Raw genomic sequence first — 20,566 nt, 5'->3', positions numbered from 1 at the left:
AGGAGTCTCTTACTGTTCTTTGTATTACCGCAGTTATCAGTTGTAATGTCTCCTCTTTCAATTCTAATTTTGAGTCCTTTTTCTTAATCTAGTTAGAGATTTGCCCATTTGGTTTAACTTTTCAACAAACTAGCTCTTAGTTTCATTGATATTTTATTCTGTTTTTATAATCTGTGCTTCATTTGTTTTTGCTCTGATCATTTTTCTTCTTTCTACTAACTTTAGACTTAGTTAATTCTTTTTCTATTCTCGAGATTTGGTTGTTTGAGATCTTTCTAGTTTCTTAATGTAGTATAAACCTTCCCTTTAAAACTGCTTTTGCTGCATCCTGTAAGTTTCAGTATGTTGTGTTTCTATTTTCATTTGTCTCAAGGTGTTATTTTTATTTCCTTTTTGATTTCTTCTTTGACCACTGGTTATTCTGAGGTGTGCTGTTTAATTCCCACACACTTATGTATTTTCCAGCTTTTCTCTTATCATTGATTTCCATTCAGGTTGGAAAGATAACCTGAACTCACTTCAGTCTTCTTAAATTTGTTAAGACTTATTTTGTGGCCTGACCAGGCGGCGGCACAGTGGATAGAGCATTGGACTGGGATGTGGAAGGACCCAGGTTCGAGACCCCAAGGTCGCCAGCTTGAGCGCGGGCTCATCTGGCTTGAGCAAAAAGCTCACCAGCTTGGACCCAGGGTCACTGGCTCCAGCAAGGGGTTACTCAGTCTGCTGAAGGCCCGCGGTCAAGGCACATATGAGAAAGCAATCAATGAACAACTAAGAAGTCGCAATGCGCAACAAAAAACTAATGATTGATGCTTCTCATCTGTCTCCATTCCTGTCTGTCTGTCCCTGTCTATACCTCTGACTCTCTCTCTCTGTCTCTAAAAAAATAAATAAATAAATAAATAAATAAATAAATAAATAAATAAATAAATAAAAAAATACTAGATCTCATTAACTTAAAAAAAAGACTTATTTTGTGATCTAATACTATTTGGAGAATGTTCTACGTGCACTTATTAGGTCTATTTATTCTCAAGTGTTATTACTCAAGTCTAATATTTCATCAGTTATTTTCTGTCTGGGTGATCTATCCACTGTTGAAAGTGAGGTATTAGTAAATTGCTATCTGTTTCTGCCTGAAAATTTGTTAATATGTGCTTAATATATTTTGGTGCTCTGACGTTGAGTGCATATATATTTACAGATGTTATATTCTCTTAATGAATTGATTCCTTTATAATCATAAAATGACTTTCTTTGTCTTTTGACACAGATTTTAACTTAAAGTCTGTTTTTGTCTGATACGAGTATAGCTACTCCTGTTCTTTGAGTTTACATCAGCCTGGAAGACATTTTTCCATCCTACAGTTTCATATGTGTGTCATTAAAGTAGAACTGAGTCTCGTGCAGAGAGTATATAGCTTTGTCTTGTGTTTTTAACCCATTCATCCACTACAAGTCTTTTGAGTAGAGAACTGAATCCATGTACACTTAAAATAATTACCGAAAAATAAGAATTTACTAATGCCATTTTGTTGTCTCTGGGTGTTTTGTAGGTCCTTTGTCTTTTTCTTTCTCTTTCTCTCTTGCTCCATCTGCCTTTGTGATTTAATGATTTTTCCATAGTGGTATGCATTCTTTACTTTCTCTTTATATATTGTATATGTTATAGGTATTTGCTTTGTGATTACCATGAGACTTATATTTTAAATAAAGGAGTTTATTTTAAGTTGTTAACTTTGATCACATACAAAAACTCTACTTTCACTTTCCCACATACACTAAATGCCTTTAATGTCACAATTTACAGCTTTTATATGTGTATCCTTTAAAAATTACTGTAACTAGCTATTTTAAATACTTTTTAAACCTTTTTACTAGAGTTAAGTGATTTACACATAACCATTATAATATTATTCTGAATGACTGTATCCTTACTTTACAAGTGAATTTTATACTTCCATTTTACTAATTAGTGTCTTTTCACTTCAGCTTGAAGAGTTCCCTTTCAGAATTCTTTAAGGCAGGTACAGTGGTGAGAAACTCCTTCAGCTTTTGTTTGTCTGAAAAAGTCTTCATTTCTGAAGAACATCTTTGCCAGCTCAAGTATTCTCAGATGTCAGTCTTATTCTTTTAAGCACTTTAATTATATTATTTCCACTTTCTCTTGGCCTGTAAGGTGTCTGCTGAGAAACCTGGTGAAAGTCTTTTTAACATTCCCTAATAAGAAATTATTTTTCTTCCTGTTGCTTTCAAAATTCTGTCTTTAGGCCCTGGCTGGTTGGCTCAGTGGTAGAGTGTCGGCTTGGCATGCAGGAGTCCCGGGTTCGATTGCCGGCCAGGGCACACAGGAGATGCGCTCATCTGCTTCTCCACCCCTCCCCCTCTCCTTCCTCTCTGTCTCTCTCTTCCCCTCCCGCAGCCAAGGCTCCACTGGAGCAAAGTTGGCCTGGGCGCTGGGGATGGCTCTATGGCCTCTGCCTCAGGAGCTAGATTGGCTCTGGTTGCAACAGAGCAATGCCCCAGATGGGCGGAGCATCGGCCCCTGGTGGACATGCTGGGTAGATCCCGATCGGGCGCATGTGGGAGTCTGTCTGACTGCCTCCCCGTTTCCAACTTCAGAAAAATACAAAAAATAAAATAAAATAAAATAAACTCTCTGTCTTTAATTTTTTCATATTTTTATTATAATGTATCTTGATCAAGATTTCTTTGGGTTGAATATACGTGGAGACCTATGAGAGTTATATACTTGGATGTGCATATCTCTTCCTCAATTTGGGAATTTCTTTAAATAAGTTTTCTGCCCTTTCTCTCTTTCTTCTCCTTCTGGGACTCGCATAAGGCAAATATTACCTACTACACAGTGCCCCATAATTCACAGAGATTTTCTTCACATTTTTTTGTTCTTCTTTTTTCTCCTATGATTCGATAATTTCAAATGACCTATCTTCAAGCTCACAGATTCTTTTGTCTGCTTCACCAAGTCTGCTGTTGACATTCTCTGCTTCATTATTCTTTCATTCATTGTATCTTCAGCTCCAGAATTTCTATTTGGCTCTTATTATTTTTATTTCTCTACTGAACTTCTCATTTTGTTCATATATAGTTTTTCCTGATTCTGTTGAATAGTCTACACATGTTCTTTTGAAGCTCATCAAACTTGCTTAAAGCAATTATTTTTTAATTCTTTGGCAATTAATGGATCTTCAATTCTTTGGGGGTCACTTACTAAAAAATTATTGCTTATTTGGTGGTATCATGTTTCCTTGCTTTTTTGTGTTCCTTGTAGTCCTGTGTTGATATCTGTGTGTTTGACAGGTAGTCATCCCTTCCAGTCATTACAGACTGATTTTGTTAGGCAACAACTGTCACTTGCAAGTGGGTACAGAGACACCAGCTTGGGTGTGGTGGCTCCACCTACAGCGCAAGCCTGGCAGTGTAGTTTCTGCATAGCTCCATCACCTGGAGCTAACACTGGCAAAGACTGCAGGTGTCCTCAACTGTAGGTGGCTGAGGGGTCAATGGGGAGCTGCTAGGGTCTTCATTGGTGAAGGCTGCTAGGCATCTCCTGATCTCTTTTTCTCCCATGGGAATGATGTGGCTAAGGAATCCCTCTTGGCAGCGGGTCCAGCTGCAGGCACTCTCATAACAGTGGTAGCACTGGTGTCTGATGTGCAGGCACCCACGACACAGAGACAGAGCAGAGGTCTCAAAGTGCAGGTGCTCACCAGTGATGGTGACTCCAGATTCTGTTGTGCTAGCTAGTCCCCAGCAGTGGTGGCTCCAGTGCCTGAGGTACACAAATGTGGAGCTGCCAGGGAGCTGGCATGTGGAGTATGAGTGTGCCCAAAGCAGCCAGAATTCTGGGGTATACATAGGGTTGGGGGAGCCAGCTGGCAGTCCTGGTCTCGGATGAGGCAACAGCACCTCCTTTGGGGGGAAGGTGCAATAGTATCTCCCTCCCTGTAAGGTCCATGGTGGAAATGGCTTTTTCTTACCTGGACAGTGAAAGCTGCCAATGTCTTCTGCAAAGCAGACCACTGGGCTCCATGCCAATTAAGACTGTGGAGTACTCTGATGTGAAATCGATAGGACCCCATGGCTGTTATAGAGGCTGTAGAGTTCCTCACCAGCAGACAATGTGGGTCCTCTAAGAGCTGACCAGTGGGAACTATGATGGCACTTGCCATGTGACTGATAAGAGATATCCACCCTTCTTTGTTCCTAGTTATCTTCTGATATCTCAGCTAAGGCCATCTCCCCTGTAATCCTTTCTGTACAGTTATTCTCCACTGTTGCTCTACTATATTCCCACAGATTGTTAATTGGACTCTTGACCCTCCCAGGGATGTTTCCACTTATGTAGAGATGTCTAATTGTTAGTTTTATGAGAAGATAAAGGTTGGCATCTCCCTACTCTGTCACCTTGCTGATGATATTCCTATTATCTTCTCAAAGGTCTACTTCCTTCTCTGTCTTTTCAATATGACCCAAGTTCTCCACTCCTCAGATAAACTCCACTTGTCCTAAAGATTATTTTCTCTGGATATAAAATTCTGGGTTGATAGTTTTCTTTCAACACATTACAGTACCACTACCTTCTGGACTCCATGGTTTCATGGTCATTTAAAGGTAAAGCATACTTTTGCTCTGGCTGCTTTCCCAATGTTTTCTTTGTCTTCAGTTTTCAGCAGTTTATGATGTGGCCAGGCATGGATTTCTCTGGGTTTATCCCATTCAAATTCACTCAGCTTCTTGAGTCTGTAGGTTTATGTCTTTCATGAAACTTAGTTTTCAGCACTTTACTTTTTCTCCTCTCCTCTGGGACTTGGATGACACAAATGTTAGACCTTTGTTCTTGTTCCACAGGTTCTGTTCATTTTTTTGCATCTGTATTATTTTTTCTAAGTTCTGATTGTATAGTTTTAGGTATTTTAGTTCCCAGTTGTAAATTTCCATTTGTCTGTTCTTTGTATCTTTTATTTCTTCATTGTTACTTTCTAATTTTATATTTGTTTCAAGAATGTTTGTGATTAGTTGTTCAAGCACTTTTTATAAAAGTTGCTTTAAAGCCTTGGTCAGATTATTCTATCTATGTTACCTTTTATCATTATCATGTGCTGGATGTCTCTTTCCATGCAACTTGACATTTTTATGGTTCTTCAACTGACAAGTAATTTTGGGCTGCATTGGTTAGATTGGATTAGATTGGATTTTGCATATTATAAAATTTTAAGTCTGTTTAAATCCTATAGGGAATGTTGATGTGTTCACTTTAGCAGGCAACTGACCAGGTTAGGTTCAAGCTGCAAATTGCAACCTGCCTTCTATGAGCCGTGGGTACACTGTCAGTTCAGTAATCTGGGTCTTTGCTGTACTAATCTGATCTGAAACACATTTATACCACTCAGGGAGTTCATCTACTAGTTTAGAGTTCTCAAAGTTTTATATATGCTAGTTTTTGTGTATGTGTGTGACAGAGACAGAGAGAGTCAGAGAGAGGGACAGATAAAGACAGACAGACAGGAAGGGAGAGAAATGAGAAACATCAATTCTTCATTGTGGGCACCTTAGTTGTTCATGCTTTCTCATATGTGCCTTGACCAGGGGGATATAGCAGACTGAGTGACCCCTTGTTCGAGCCAGCGACCTTGGGCTCAAACTTGTGAGCCTTGCTCAAACCAGATGAGCCCGCGCTCAAGCTGGCGACCTCAGGGTCCCAAACCAGGGTCCTCCGCATCCCAGTCCGATGCTCTATCCACTGCGCCACCGCCTGGTCAGGCTGTATATGCTAATTAGGATAAGGTCCATGCATGCACAGGTGAACATAACTTTATGAGGTTGCTTTCCCAAGCTCCTCTCTTTCCATGATTTCCCTGGTGCTTCCTGGTTCCCTAGGACTCCCCTTACAGATCTCTGGAGAGAAACCATCTACTTCCTCAATTGTGAGAAGCAGGGCAGGAGGAGGGAATGGGTTTTGGTGATGTACTCTTTCAGCCCTGGTTCCACCCAATGGAGAAGGCTCTCCCCTCTTAATGGTTTTGTCTCCTGTTACTTATTGCTGCCCTCAGAATTTTCTGCAGGCTGGAGGACAAGAGAAGGAGAAAATAAAAAAACAGGAGGGATCCAGTCCCTTCTTTCTAAACCTGAAAAGCTCCCTTTCTTGCTCTGTGAGCTGAAACCACAGGGTGTCTCCCAGAGTTTCTGTCTGCATCTGCACTCAGAACTGACTTGTAGTCTTTGCCTTGCCCTGAGCTAAGGCCAAGAGACACCAGAGAGAAACACTAAGCTCACCAATAGCTCAATGGTACTCAAAATTCTGGTGTGCTTCCTCATCCTCCTGCTGCTGCTTACTTCCTAAGTCCTCCTCAAAGAGCTGTGCCCTGCATCAATGGGCCCAGATGTATGGTTAGGTTCAGTGGAGAAGAGAGATAATGGGATGTACATACACCATATTACCCAGGACCAGTTGTTTTTTTTATTATGTGCCAAATAAGATGGTCACAAAATTGTTTGTAAAAGTAATGAGGGGGCCAGAATGGTGTCTCCTTTGTGAAAAAGAACCTCTGTGCTTCTGCCTGAGCACACAGTATTCTGAAATTAATTTATGGGGATACCATGCTCTGAGGTTAGTACCAACTCTGGCCTAGTTCGGTGGTCCTTTTTTCACCAGCACAGTAATCCAGCCAGGCCAGCCTCCTGGCTGGGAGTTCTGAGCGCCTTTTCCCTAGCCTGGTGAACTGCTGAAGCATTGATGCTCTGTTTCTCGGACATCCTTCAAGAATGCAAAATGCTCCAAAGGGAACAGACTAACACTGGACTAACACTTGGGTCTCCATCCTCTCTTAGACCACATCCTGATAATTCTCCAGTCTTCATATTTCCTGAATACCTTCAAGCAGATGATCTTTATAATTTATCCAACTTTTATCGTCATACTCAGTAACAGCAAATCCAAATGAATAGGTCTGCCATCCCTGGAAGTGGCCAAACCCCTTTCCTTTTTTTTTTTTAAATAGATTAAGAAATTGGCTCTGAAAGGTTTCCTGAGATGGTGCCTGGATAAAGAACTGGAGTCTAAATCCAGTCATGTCCTTGTGACCAGTAAACCATACTGAAAATCCACTTTATTTTATAAGGGTTTTTCTCCCCCAATTAAATCTACCAAAAACCTACTAGAACTGATATATGAATCAAATAAAATAGCAGAATATAAAATAAGTATCTAGAGCCTAACCAGGCAGTGGTGCAGTGGATAAAGCATCAGACTTGGATGTGGAGGACCCAGGTTCGAAACGCCAAGGTTGCCAGCTTGAGCGTGGGTTCATCTGGCTTGAGTAGGGGCTCACCAGGTTAAGCACAGGGTCACTGGCTCGAGCAAGGGGTTACTCACTCTGTTGTAGCCCTCTGGTCAAGGCACATATGAGAAAGCAATCAATGAACAATTAAGGAGACTAAGGAGCCAAAACAAAGAATTGATGCTTCTCATCTCTCTCCCTTCCTGCCTGCCTGTCCCTAGCTGTGCCTCTCTCTGTCTCTCTCTCTCTGTCACATACAAAAGAATAATCTAGAAATCATTTGCATTTTTAGACATCAATAATAAACTATCAGAAAGAACTAAGAAAACAATTTTGTTTAAAATTGCATCCAAACAACAAATAAACAAAAAAAAAACTAAAAATAAATTTAATCAAGGAGGTAACAGACTTCTACTCAGAAAATTAAAAGAAACTAACAAAGAAGTTAGAGGAGATACAAATAAGTAAAAGCATATACCATATTCATGGACAGGAAAAATTAACATCACTAAAATGTCCATACTACCCAAAGCAATCTATAGATTCAACTCAATTCCTATCAAAATATCAATGGTGTATTTCAGAAAACTAAACAAATATTCCAAAAATTCATATGAAACTACAAAAGATCCTAAACAGTCACAACAATCTTGAGAAAGAAGAACAAAGTTGGAGGAATCATACTACCTGATATCAAACTATACTACAAGGCCATAGTAATCAAAACAGCATAGTAGTGGCACAAAAAACAGACATATAGATTAATGGAACAGAATAGAGAGCCCAGAAATAAACCCACACCTTAATTATCAATTAGTATTTGACAAAGAAGGCAAGAACATACAATGGGGTAAAGACAGTCCATTCAACAAACACACAAAAATCCCTGAAACTAGACTACCTTCTTATACCATGCACAAGAATAAACTCAAAATGGATTAAAGATTTAAATGTAAGACTTGAATCCATAAAAACTCTAGAAGAAAACATAGGCAATAAACTCTCAGACATTTCCTACAGCAATGTTTTTTCTGATATATATCACCTCAGGCAAAGGAAACAAAAAATAAACAAATGGGACTACATCACTAAAAAGTTTTTGGGGCCCTGACTGGTTGGCTCAGTGGATAGAGTATTGGCCCGGAATGTGGATGTCCTGGGTTCAATCCCCAGTCAGGGCACACAGGAGAAGGAACCACCTGCTTCTTTTCCCCTCCCTCTCCCCGTTACACCCAAGTGGCTCGTTTGGTTCCCCTCTTACAGCCAGTGGCTCTGCTGATTTGAGCACAGTCCCCAGATGGGGATTACTCGGGTGGATCCTGGTCAGGGTGCATGTGGCAGTCTGTCTATTTCCCCTCCTCTCACTTAAAAAATTAATTTAAAAAAAGTTTTGAGGGGTTTTTTACACAGCATAGGAAGCCATCAACAAAATAAAAGGACAACCCACCAACTGAGAAAACATTCACCAATGATACATCCAATAAGGGGTAATACCTAAAACTTATAAGAACTTACACAACTCAACATCAAAAAGAACAAACAATCCAAATAAAAAATGGGCAAAGAACCTCCAAAGAAGACATAGAGACAATCTTATATGAAAAGATGTTCAACATCACTAATCATCAGGGTAATGCAAATTAAAACCACAATGTAATTATCATCTCACACCTGTCATAATGGCTATCATCCATAAATCAACAAACAAGTGCTAGCAAGGGTGTGAAGAAAAGGGAACCCTCACGCACTGCTGGTGGGAATGAATGCATATTGGTGCAGCCACTGTGGAAAGCAGTGTGGAGTTTCCTCAGAAAATTAAAAATGGAACTGCTTTATGACCCAATAATTTCCACTTCTGGGAATATATCCAAAGAAACCCAAACACTAATTCAAAAGAATATACACATGACTATGATTATTGCAGCATTATTTACATAGCCAATATTTGGAAGCAGCCCAAGTGTTCATCCATGGATGAGTGGATAAAAAAGTTGTGGTATACTTACACAATGGAATACTACTTTACCATAAAAAAAAAGAAATCTTACCTTTCGTGACAGCATGGATAAACCTGGAGATTATTATGCTAAGTGAAATAAGCCAATCAGAGAAAGACAAACACCATATATTTTCACTTATATGTGGAATCATATTAGATGGGGGTTGGAGGGCTGGGTAAAAAAGATGAAGGAATAAAGCAAAAAAAAACCCTCAGACACAGACAAGAGCATGGTGATTACCAAGGGGAAGGGTGGGCTAGGGGGAGGTAGAAGAGGGTAAAGGGGGAATAAATGGTAACAAAAAGAGACTTGACTTTGAATGATGAACAGACAATACACTATATAGATGACACAGTATAGAATTGTACACCTGAGTCCTATATAACTTTATTAACCAACGTTGCCCCAGTAAATGCAATAAAAATTGGCCCTAGCTGTTTGACTCAGTGATAGAGCGTTGGCCCAGTGTGTGGATGTCCTGGGTTCAATTTCAGTCAAGGCACACAGAAGAAGCACCCATCTGCTTCTCCATCCCTCCCCCTCTTGCTTCTTTCTCTCTCTTTCTCTTACTCTCCTCCTGCTGCCATGGCTCAACTGGAGCGAGTCAGCCCCAGGCACAGAAGATGGCTCCATGGCCTCTGCCTAGATGCTAAAAAGTGGCTCCCATTGCAACAGAGCAAGGGCCCCAGATGGGCAGAGCATTGCTCCCTAGTGGGCTTGCCGGGTCAATCCTGTTCCATGCAGGAGTCTGTCTCTGCCTCCCCTCCACTCACTAAAACTAAAAAAAAAATTTTTTTTAATAAAATGTTTTTCTTACTTCTTAAATAAAAACTTATGGATTGTTTATTTCTAGTATTTTTCCATCTAATATTGTTGGACCATGGCTGACTGCAGGAAACCAAAAACACAGCAAAGTGAAAATGCAGATAAGGAGGACTACTGTGCCATAAACTTAGGTCAAATTATTCAATCAGCAACTTTTTCCTGCCAGCTTATAGAGAATGAAAGCTTAGCTCTGTTTAAGTGATTACTTGCTGCCTCCCAAAGAACCATAAACATCAGGACTTAACTGACAGCACCAAGGACACCGGTGAAGATTGATATCCAAGTGCTAGTTTCCTTGGTTAACAATTTAAAATCAGAGAGGATTTTCCCACCCTACCCCCAAAACAAGCAGAACAAGGCGGGCATCCCTGCAGGTGGGCCACGCAGAGGGGCGGGGCAGGGAGTCAGGAGTTGCAAGGTGACACTGTTACGGAGAGTGCGGGGCAGAGCCCCTCTGGCACACACCTGTGCAGTCCATGTGTGTCATCTACACAGCAGAGGTGATCAGCAGTCCCAAACCTGAGTGCTACCTGGAGAGGAACACAGCCCTACAGGCTGCTCTGGGCTTTGTGAGGACAGTGCGGGCCGGTCCCTCGCACTTAGCTGGGCACACAGAACTGGCCAGCCAGCCGTGAGCATGAGTACAGCCAGGTGACGCAGACCCACTTGAAAGAGAAGTGCTGAGTTTCCGGGCACAAGGACTGGGGCTCTGGCTGTTCCTACCTGGGCTGGTTTCTGGCTGCAGGGAGCTCACAGGAAGTGGGGGTGAAGATTCGGGGGCCTCTGGAGCTGGGTGTTCGGCCACCGGACAGATGATAAACCACCGCTTCCCGGTGTGCAGGACTAAAGGGCAGGACAATAACAGCTGGTGAGAGCAAGCACACTTCTCCTGGCATGACCCTCACTGCTGGCTCCAAACCTGCTATGAGACGCTTTGGAGAACTCGCCTCACTGCAGTGAGGGGATATGCAGCCCACTCACAGGCTCCTTACTGGCAGCCAGAGGCCCTAACAAGCACCCCCAATACAGGCTAAGTTCTCAGGATGCCCAAGATAACTGCTACTGAAGGGATAATGCTGGCCGCGGACTAACAGGGATGGTGAGTCCAGCCATGCTCAGTTGATGTCTGGGCCAGACAGGGCGAACATTTGGAGGGGAAGGGAGGGGGACAAGGTGGTCACTACACCATGCAGCAACCCACCCCGCAGTGTGATGGCCTAACATCCCAACAATCTCTGTGGGGCTCTTATCAAAGGCCTGCTGGGAGAAAGAAGGGACAATGACAGAAACGTCTCCTCTAAGATGAGGTGGCGGTGTGGCCCTGCAGGCAGACGTACCATTCTGCTGATACACAGGGGCGTTTGCTTGGGATTGGCGACTCTCCTGAGGGAAGTAAAGAGTCAGAAATCAGCATCCTGCATGGGCTAGGAACTGGGAACACGATGTGGCTTCAGCACATCCCAGGGCCTCAGAGCTCAGGTATCGCCAAATGAGCTGGAGGCACTGGGCTCCCAGCCACCGCACCCAACGCTGCACACCCACGGGCTCCTCCAGCAGGCAGGCAATGTCCCGGTGTCATTCTGAGCCTGGAGCTGGGGGGGTAAGCAGGCCCTGGCCCTCGCTGAACTCAGCATCCCAACTCACCTCTCCGGCACCCAGGCCACAGGCGCTAAGGGGCGGCGGGCTTGCCCCAGGGTCGGAGCCACGGTCCACGTCAGTGTCCTCACTGAGCATGTCCTCCGCCTTGTCCATGACGTCCTTCATCTGCTCAATGAACGTCTCCCGTTCAGCCTGCAGGATGAAGTCGTGCTCCACCTGCAGTGACACACAGAGCCCTGTTGTGAGGATGCACCACAGGCCCGCCAGGGCTCCTCTGACCAGTGTGCTTTCTTACAGCTCTGGACTCAGCCCCAGTTGGGAGACGTGGCCAGGGAGGCCTGGTCACCGAGCCCAGGGCTGCACAGCTCAGTAAGGGAAGCCACGGACCCCTTACTGTAAGTGCTGCTGCAGAAGCTGGAGTACGGGGAAGGCTGACAACGAGCAGGGCTGGCAGCCGAGTGCCCGAAGCACATGGAGGAAGGAGATGGCCTTTCCAACCCAAGAGGAGCACCGCTGACTTCATCACCCGGCCGGACACCCACTCACCATGTAGGTGGCAATCTCGTCGGGCGCATCCCCATCCAGGTCAAACTTGAACGTCACCATCTTGTGATTGTGCGTCTCCAGCTGGCACTCCACCATTTTGTCACCCGTGTTGCACACCTGCAGGACACCAGGGCAATGAGACCAGGTAGGAGGCCATGCCCAGCCAGCCCCACACCCTCCAGCCCACCACACCTGTCCCCTCACATTCAGGATGGTCAGCCGGGGCCGGCTGGTCCTCTCCTGGCGGGAACGCGTGCGCGTGGACCTGCGGTGATGTTTCCGGGCAGGCTTGCCGTCCAGTTTCCCCCCACCAAATGCACCTTCACAGCTGTCGCTCAGCTCTCTCCCAGAAGTGACGTCAGATCCTCCATAGCTGCTGGAAAACGAAGAATGTCACTACGCCCACAAAATGACCCACAAGTTGGTATCACTCAAAAAGCTTAGCTTTTCAGGAAACAGAAAGAAGTTTGAGCATCTGAGGGTGCTTAGCTGAAAACCTGAAGGGTCTAAAGCCAGCCAGGCCCAGCAGAGAACCCCCACACCCACTGCCCCTGCTGCCCCTGTCCTGGGCAGCACTGAGGTGTGGGGGACACATGGGCTTTCTGACCCAGGAACTTGGTCTGCCCAGCCTCCTGACCTGTGAAGTAGGGCCAGTCTGCTCATGGTAAACATCAAAATTAAGAATATATACTCTCCCATGCACCTCAGTTTCCCTATCTGTGCAACAGCAAAGGGAATGTGAGGAGAGCTTGCAGACAGTGAGCTTGATGCTGATGTAATGAGAATGGGAGACACAGGGTCACTTCCTATACCCAAACTCAGCATGCCCCGTGACCGGGACAGGTACCCAGCAGCAAGGCACCAGGAGATGCAGGGTGTGCTAAGGACTGGACTCTGCCCTGCCCTCCTGGCCTCTTCCAAGCCCCTGACCACCCTTAGCACACAGACCAATGTCAAGATTCAGAACACGGCCTGGACCATCAGACAACCAAATTTCAACAAATGGTAACAAAGATCCCAGAGGAGCCCCTGAGACTCCACGGGGCTGGTCATTAGAACCACTGGTGTCATTAGAAGCCCCAGCACATAAGGAAAAGTGAGGCAAGACCCATGACATGGCAGAACGCAGGCTGAGTTGGCATGTGTGTCAGGCTATCCCCACCCCCTTCCCAGCTGGGCCGTTACCTCTCACAGCTCTGCAGGAGGCCAAGCTGCTTGTCCTGTGAGGCCTGCTCCTGAAATAAAACCGTGGGAAGGAGGGTGGGTCCCATTCGCTCTCCAGCAGCACGGCTGCAGGCAGCCCAGCCCATCCCGGCCGGCTGCCTGATCCCTTCTGATGACAGCAAGCAGACCACCCAGGATGCCGTGTGTGAGGGTTTCCATTTTGCTGGAGCCAAGCAGAGTCCTAAAGACTGGGGCCCTCCCTTTTCCGAACATGCTAACCCACTCTGATCATCCCGACGAGGAAGTACACAGGCCTACAGGCCCAGGATGGCTTGTAACAGGCATTCCCATCACCTCCAAAAGAAAGCACCCTAAATCTATATGTTAAAAAAAAAAATCATACCTTCCACCTGGATGTGCATGTAAAGAAAGTGTGACACTGGGGACAGCAGAGGAAGATGAGAAGGGCCTCCCATAGCTGTCCCAAGGCACACGCTTCCACCCTCCCCTCTTCTAGGGCTGAGACCTAGCGCTGGGGCCAGGCATCCAGGTGACATGCCAAAGGCCTAGCCTGCAAGGTAGGGCACACACCTCCAGAACCAAGTCCACAGTCAGCTGGACAGCTGGGCAGAGGCTGGAGGTCAGTGGCAAGTTGGCCGGTGGCGGGGGTGGCGGCGCAGTGGCTTGTACGGGCAAGCTCTGAGCAGCCGCCACCATCGTGGGAGCCACGGAACTGGGCTGCTGAGGCAGGAGCTCGGGCGTGGCAGGCGGCAGCGCGTCCGGCAGAGGCGGGGAGAGGACGGCGGCAGGAGCGGGCACCGTGGGGACCTGGGCGGCAACATCCACAGCATACGGAGGCGGGTGGCCAAGCAGTATCTGTGGGCACAGAAGACAGGGATGCCAGTCGGGGTGCCACCGCTGTCCCTGAGGAGCCCTGGGTGTCCTGGGCCGTCCCTGTCCAGGTGGGTGAGCACACCTGGGGTGTGAGCACTGAGGTGTCCCTCTAATGGGCCCACTCCCGGCTCAGGCAAGTCCTGGACTCAGAGAACATTTGTACAGAGACTTAGAAGAAACAAACAAAAATAGACACACAGTCCCCATTTGTGTAAAAATCTAACCCAAAACCACACTTCAGTTACGCACAGCTAGCAGAGTCTGGGTGAGAAGCCCTAAGTGTGATCACTTAGTGCCAAGTTCAGGGCCAGAAGCGAACTCTGCCCTGACCCCTGCCTCCGAGGGAGGGCCCTGGACCTCTACCTTCCAAGGGACAACCTGGGGGACATGCATGGTGCCCAATGTTCCCTCTTTCAAAGCTCTCAGTGAAAAGCTGACAGGTAGAAGGAGGGCCCAACCTGAACGGGCGGGGACTCCATCTGGCCCCAGGTTGGGGATGTGGTCTGAAATAGAACAGCTCCTTGCTGGGCCAGCTGGCATAAAACTGATCAGGCCCTGAGAAGCTTTTGGAACGGCTGGCCCGGCCCATCAATATGATCCGTAATGCCCTCTTCCAACCAGGCAATGTGGGGGCCACTAGGCCTGGCAGGTGACCTCCAGCCACTGAACAAATAACCCAGTGCCAGTAGAGTGCCAGGCCGACACAGGGAGCAAGGTGCGGGTCCAGACCCTGACACCAGACCCTCAGGCCTCCACACTGGCCTCGGCTTTCCCCAGTGGCCCTGACCCGAGAGCGGACGCTACCCCAAGTAGCGAGCTGTCCAGGTGCCTGCTGAATCAGAGCACTGGACTGCTATGCCGTGTCACGCTCATGTTCACACAAACATCATCCCTTCCTTCCCAAGCACAAATCCATCCTGGGACTCAGAAAGCAAGCAGCCCGTCCAGGAGCATCTGCATCACTCAGGACATGGAGTCTCAGTCCAGACTGCACAAAGCGCCCGCGAGCTGGGCCACCTGGCACCCTCCAAGCTTTGGTATGAATCTTCCTGACAGAAGCAAAAGGGGCATCGACCCCACCTCACAGGGGAGGAGCCTATATTTAAAAAGAAAGAAGTGCCAATGGACACAGGGCTGTTGAGGTTTAGGGCCAGGTGGGAGGGTGCCCAGGTGAGAGGCCCCAGGAAAGAAGGTTCCCAAGTGAGAGACGCCCCACACCACTCCTCTCCTCACACAAGTTGGATTACAGGCCTGACACTCTAAAACCTGCCGGGCTGTGCAGGGGCGGAGCCACTGGGAGGCTCACCCACCCAGCACAGTGCACCGCCCTCCCTTCGCTGTCAGCGCGGTGAGCTGCCTGAGGCCCCCTCCTGACTCTGGGACGTCATTTTTGTCTGTCATGACCACCATGGAACCAGAAGCTGTGTGACCCCAGCCACTGCCTAGACAATTGACAGACCGCCCCTCCCCCAAGAACCCTGGTGCCCCATTTCCCTGCTGACATGGGGATTATCCACCTACCTCATTTTGACTGGTGACAAGACGGGCAGTGTGAGCCTCCCCAGCTCCCACAGAGGGGCTAGCACAGCTGCATGGAGGCCGCCAGGCCCCACCTAGGCGAGGGCAGGTGCTGCGACATCGGCAAGGCGGGGAAACCACCCCCCAAGAGCAGCTACTGACCCCTGGGAAGGGCCCACAGTGGAACCTTTGGCTCCTGACACATGCTGAGGAGGGGAGGGGGCAGTAGACACCCCCACACCGACAAGAAGGCCAGACTGTAGGGCAGCACTGCCCGCTCATCTAACCTATCCGCTCCCTCCAGCCAAGGTAGGTGCTAAAAAGGAGCCGAGGCTGGTGGACCCTTCACATCTCTGGGTACTAAGGGGTCTCCCAGTGCCCAGAGAACGGGCCCTGCCCGGCAGGTGGATTACCTGGCTCCCCACCCTGGGGGCCGAAGCAGTCTGCTCAGGAAGGTGGGCGATGCTTGGCTGGTGGGTCTGTGACAGCATGGGGGGCACCGGCTGCAGAGGGGTGGCCCTCACAGTCTGCGCCACATGGAGGGGAGAAGGCGGAATGTCACTGGGCACCATCTGAGGAAAGGCCGCCTGGTACACGGGCTGGGCCGGGAGCTGGGCCACAGCAGGATGAATGGACAAGGTGGCCACGCCCTGTGGGGCCACAGCCAGGAGAGGGATGGCAGTGGCGGTGGCCGCCACATTTGGCACAATGGTCCGGCCCGGCATGGCCAAGGGTGCCCCAGCAGTGGGAGGCAGCTTAACCGCCTGCAGAGGCAGGGCTGGTGACGCGGGCAAGGGGGCAGCAGCGTTGAGTGGGAGGCTTGGCAAGATGACGGCCGGAGAGAAGTATTGAGAGGGGGGAGGCATGGTGGACCCGCCGGCAGCTGGCAGGTCGGGGAGGGCCGCGGGGAGGCTGTCGATTGTGGCGAGCGGAGCGACCGGCGGGATGACGGGGACTGGAGGCATCTGAAAGGGACATGCGCACGTCCGCCCCACTGCAGGCACACCGGCCCCGGACACGGCGCTTCTGTGCGGCTGCCGTCGAAGGACCCCAAAGGAAAACCCATACCTGACGATTCAATCAATCAGGGGCCCCGACTTCTTCCCCTTAGGTTGTCAAATAAAAAAATGAAACAGCCAACACAATAGCCATCCTGTGTGAATGAATCAAAATTATGCCTTTTTTTTTTTTTTTGTCAGATGGGCAAAAAACATCTCTTTTTTGGTGTGCCATAAAAGGTTAGTACTTAGTTTATTGGCCATGAGAGGAAAAGGCTGGAGATGCTGCCCTGCAATAAAGCCTCTCTGGGAGCAGGCACGTGGGCACCTCATGATCAGTGCCACTCATGACTCTAAGGCAATGAAAATGGGCAGTCGATGTCCATATATTAGAAAAGCAGCTACATATGATGACAACTAACAAGCAAGGCGGTGGTTTAACTGAATGGTGAAAGCAACTCTAACACAACACAAGAACAAGGTCAGGTGACAGGTGACAGCTGACATGTAAGAATCTTCTGGGTGGTGGGATGAACCTCAAGACATGCCTTCCACACAGAGTGGCACTTCCTGTCATAGTTCTGTGATACACCATGAGGTGAAAGCTGTCCTCATGACCATCAATGACAATAGCCTAGGCGATGGCACATGAGCACCAACCATGTGATATCGAGTGTCACTGGTCATGTGATGCACCCACCCCCAACCCCAAAGAGCCATGGTCAGCATGGCCTTGAATGGCTCCAAGGAAAAATAGCACTTTCTTGGCTCCTCCCATCCTAGATGGCCCAGAGATGGACACAGGGCAGGCGGGCCCCCGAGCCCCACTGAGAGAGGGGATGGAGAACAGGAGGGGTGAGGTACCTGTGACGGGACTTGAGCGAGTGGCTGCAGGGGCACTGGTGGCATCTGGAGGGGCTTCAGCTGAGCCGGGGCCACCTGGGAGGTCGGAGCCAGATACGTAGGCAAGTGAGGGGCCACTGGCTGGAGAGGGACCACGGGCTTCGGGGCCAGAACCTGTGGCAGGGGCACTGGCTGGGCCAGAGGAGGAGGCTGGAGGGAGAGGGAGCTTCTCTTAGACCAGCATCCTGCTGAGAGATGCCCAGGTGCTCAGACTTAAGAGAGAACATCAATGAGCATGTGTGCGCACATGCGCGCACACACGTACACACACCCACATGCACACCCAGCAGGGAACCCAGGATGCACAGTCATCTAAGAACCGTTGTGTGTGAATGACACCCCTCCAAATGCTACGGGACATGAATTCCACAGACATAAGACACCCACCCCCACTCCCACTGCACCCCAGGCCCGGGCCAGCCAAGACTGACTGTCAGGGGACACTGAGGCACTGGTGGTAGCCACATGGAGGGGCAGCCCACACTCACCTGGTGGCCCGAGGACATGGGCTGGCCTGGGCCTGTCGGCATGGGGGCAAAGCTCACAGCCGGTTCCGGGAAATGCTGCGGTGGGGGCTGGGCACAGGGTGGGGGCGGGACAGAGCCCACCAGCAGGCCAGGCTGCAGAGAACACCAGGGGCCATGCTCAGCAGCTGCCCCGTGGACCCCCACAGGCATCTGTCTCTCACTCCCATGTCCATCGTCCTACAAGGGGTTGCTTCCTAGGAACGTGACTCGCAGAACAATATGTGGTGGCCCCTAAGCCACGCATGGCCACAACTCCTAACCAAGAAACGTTCTGGATCATTAGCGCCACAGAATTATTATGCAATAGTGGGAAAAGACCATTATATAGGCTTTGTGGAATCATGGAGAAATGCTCATTATGACACCAGTGGTGTAAAGATAATAAATGCTTCTCATCTATAGGATTGCAGAATTATATAACCCATACTATCTGTACATATGTTCACAGGATACAGAAACAAACAGTGGGCCTGCACCAGACGGAGGGGCACTCTGCAGAGCAGGGGTTTCCTGTGACTTGGTCAGAGAAACGGGGCCACAGAAAAAACCCTTACTGCTGGCCAGTGTAGACAAAGACCGGGAGAGTCAGAAATCTGAGCACCGGATGCGTGAAGCTATTCAGAACTGCTAATTTGCTCCCTTTTAGGTGCAATAATGCCACTTACTGGCTTTTGTTTTCAAGCCTTGATCCTGCAGAAATACAGGCTGAAATATTTATGGAGAAAATTCATTCCTGTCCAGGATTTACTTCAAAACAATGGGCAAGTGAGGTACAGGTGGGGAGATGAAGGTAACAGGCTTGGACACAGAGACAGCGGAGACGAGGGTCTGGTTCTCCACAGAGGCACGGAAAAGTTCTCCTGCTGGAGGCTTTCTGGATGAATCAGGTGACAGTAATTTGTCATCTGAAACCTGTTATCAAGTCCTTTGCAACTTTCACAGTAAAGGCATTATGAAGAGCAGCACAGAGGACAAAGACCGTCTTGTGCCTTTACTAGAAGCCAGGGCAACAAATGAGTTGCCTGGGCCCCTGCCGCTCCAGCCGCAGCCCCAGCCCAGCAAGACTCAAGCACAGGAGGCCCTGTAGGAGTGGCTCTGCTCCCAACCCTCCCCAGGAGACCCATGTGCACCCTAGGGACCCCTTTCAATCCCCTCCAATACGTCCAAGTTGTTTTTGCATAAACAGGTAAGACACAGGAGATGGAGCTCTGGCCAAGTCCTGGTACGTCCTGGCCAGCCAACCTGTGGCCTCCCTGTGCTCGGCCTTTCCAGTCCACAAGCAGAAGCTGGAAGAGGCTGGGGGCTGCCAGGACAGGCAGGCTGAGAGCCCGCTGTGGCCCAGGGAAGCTTGACCCTGAGCCTAGAAGGGCTGAGGGCTGGCCCAGCTCCATCACAGGCAAACCCACAGCCAGGAAACCATGCTCTGGGCAGCAAGAAGCTTTTCCCTAAAGGAGCTGCTCATGCCATTTATAACTGGATTTCACTTCACTTCATGAGATGAGGAAAGCTGCAAACGTAAGCTGCAAACACAAGCTGCCCGTGAGTCCTGAACTCTGGTCAGTAAGCAAACGCTTTAGCTGCCTTTCCAAAGGGACTTTCCAAGACCAAGTGGACAACAGGAGGGAGAGGGATGGCAGTCAAGAGGCTGCAGTGCGCAGAAGCGGCCACAGTGAAGGAGCGTGTGGGTGAGCTCAAGTGAGAGCTGGGGTCACCAGAGCAGCAGGCAAAAGCAGCTCCCTCAGAAGGGTGTCCGGCCCCAACCTGCTCCTGGGCCTAGGGGTCTAATCTCCCTCCAGACCCCATTACACCACCCACCTCAAGGGCAACCTCTCTGATGGCTTAGGGCTGCAAAGCAAGCAACTGGTTTCACTTTCTTCAGCATTAAAAGAAAATTGAGACCCTGGCTGGTTGCTTCAGTGGATAAGAGAATCGGCCCAGTGTGCAGACATCCCAAGTTTGATCTCCAGGCAAGGCACACATGAGAAGCAACCATCTGCTTCCCTCCCTTCCTCCTTCTTTCCCTTTTCCACTCCTACAGCCAGTGGCTCGAATGTCAGAGCGTTGGCCTCAGGCTCTGAGGATAACTCGGTTGATTTGAGCATAAGCCCTGACAGGGTTGCCCAGTGGATCCCAGTCAGGGCGCATTTAGGAGTCTATCTACCTTCCTCTCACATAAAAAAAAAAAAAAGAAAATCAAAATTGAAAAATAAATGCCAAATGTGACCTCTCACCCAGCAACTTCCACTTCACCTGTTAGGTTTACAAATTATTCCAGACATAAGCACCAGGCC

General features: G+C 48.5%; 1 protein-coding gene across 14 annotated transcripts in view; it reads right to left on the bottom strand.

The window, feature by feature from the left end:
- Positions 1 to 20,566, bottom strand: part of WNK2 (WNK lysine deficient protein kinase 2) — a 112,296-nt gene that overhangs the window by 38,686 nt on the left and 53,044 nt on the right. For 9 of the 14 annotated variants that reach the window (XM_066368391.1, XM_066368394.1, XM_066368396.1 and 6 more), the window contains exons 10-19: positions 18,237 to 18,368; positions 17,710 to 17,898; positions 16,261 to 16,812; positions 14,027 to 14,311; positions 13,457 to 13,506; positions 12,476 to 12,647; positions 12,272 to 12,388; positions 11,771 to 11,941; positions 11,464 to 11,509; positions 10,850 to 10,969 (exon numbers count right to left, since the gene is read on the bottom strand). In XM_066368391.1, coding sequence (XP_066224488.1) covers positions 10,850 to 10,969; positions 11,464 to 11,509; positions 11,771 to 11,941; positions 12,272 to 12,388; positions 12,476 to 12,647; positions 13,457 to 13,506; positions 14,027 to 14,311; positions 16,261 to 16,812; positions 17,710 to 17,898; positions 18,237 to 18,368 — 1,834 coding nt within the window. The remainder of the gene's footprint in view (positions 1 to 10,849; positions 10,970 to 11,463; positions 11,510 to 11,770; positions 11,942 to 12,271; positions 12,389 to 12,475; positions 12,648 to 13,456; positions 13,507 to 14,026; positions 14,312 to 16,260; positions 16,813 to 17,709; positions 17,899 to 18,236; positions 18,369 to 20,566) is intronic. The other 5 variants (XM_066368392.1, XM_066368405.1, XM_066368404.1 and 2 more) reach the window with 3 other exon arrangements.

The sequence above is a fragment of the Saccopteryx leptura genome, chromosome 2 (assembly GCF_036850995.1).
Source record: "Saccopteryx leptura isolate mSacLep1 chromosome 2, mSacLep1_pri_phased_curated, whole genome shotgun sequence".
In the NCBI taxonomy this organism is placed as follows: domain Eukaryota; kingdom Metazoa; phylum Chordata; class Mammalia; order Chiroptera; family Emballonuridae; genus Saccopteryx; species Saccopteryx leptura.
The sequence above is the reverse complement of the archived record's forward strand: the minus strand, read 5'-3'. Positions and strand labels throughout refer to the sequence as shown.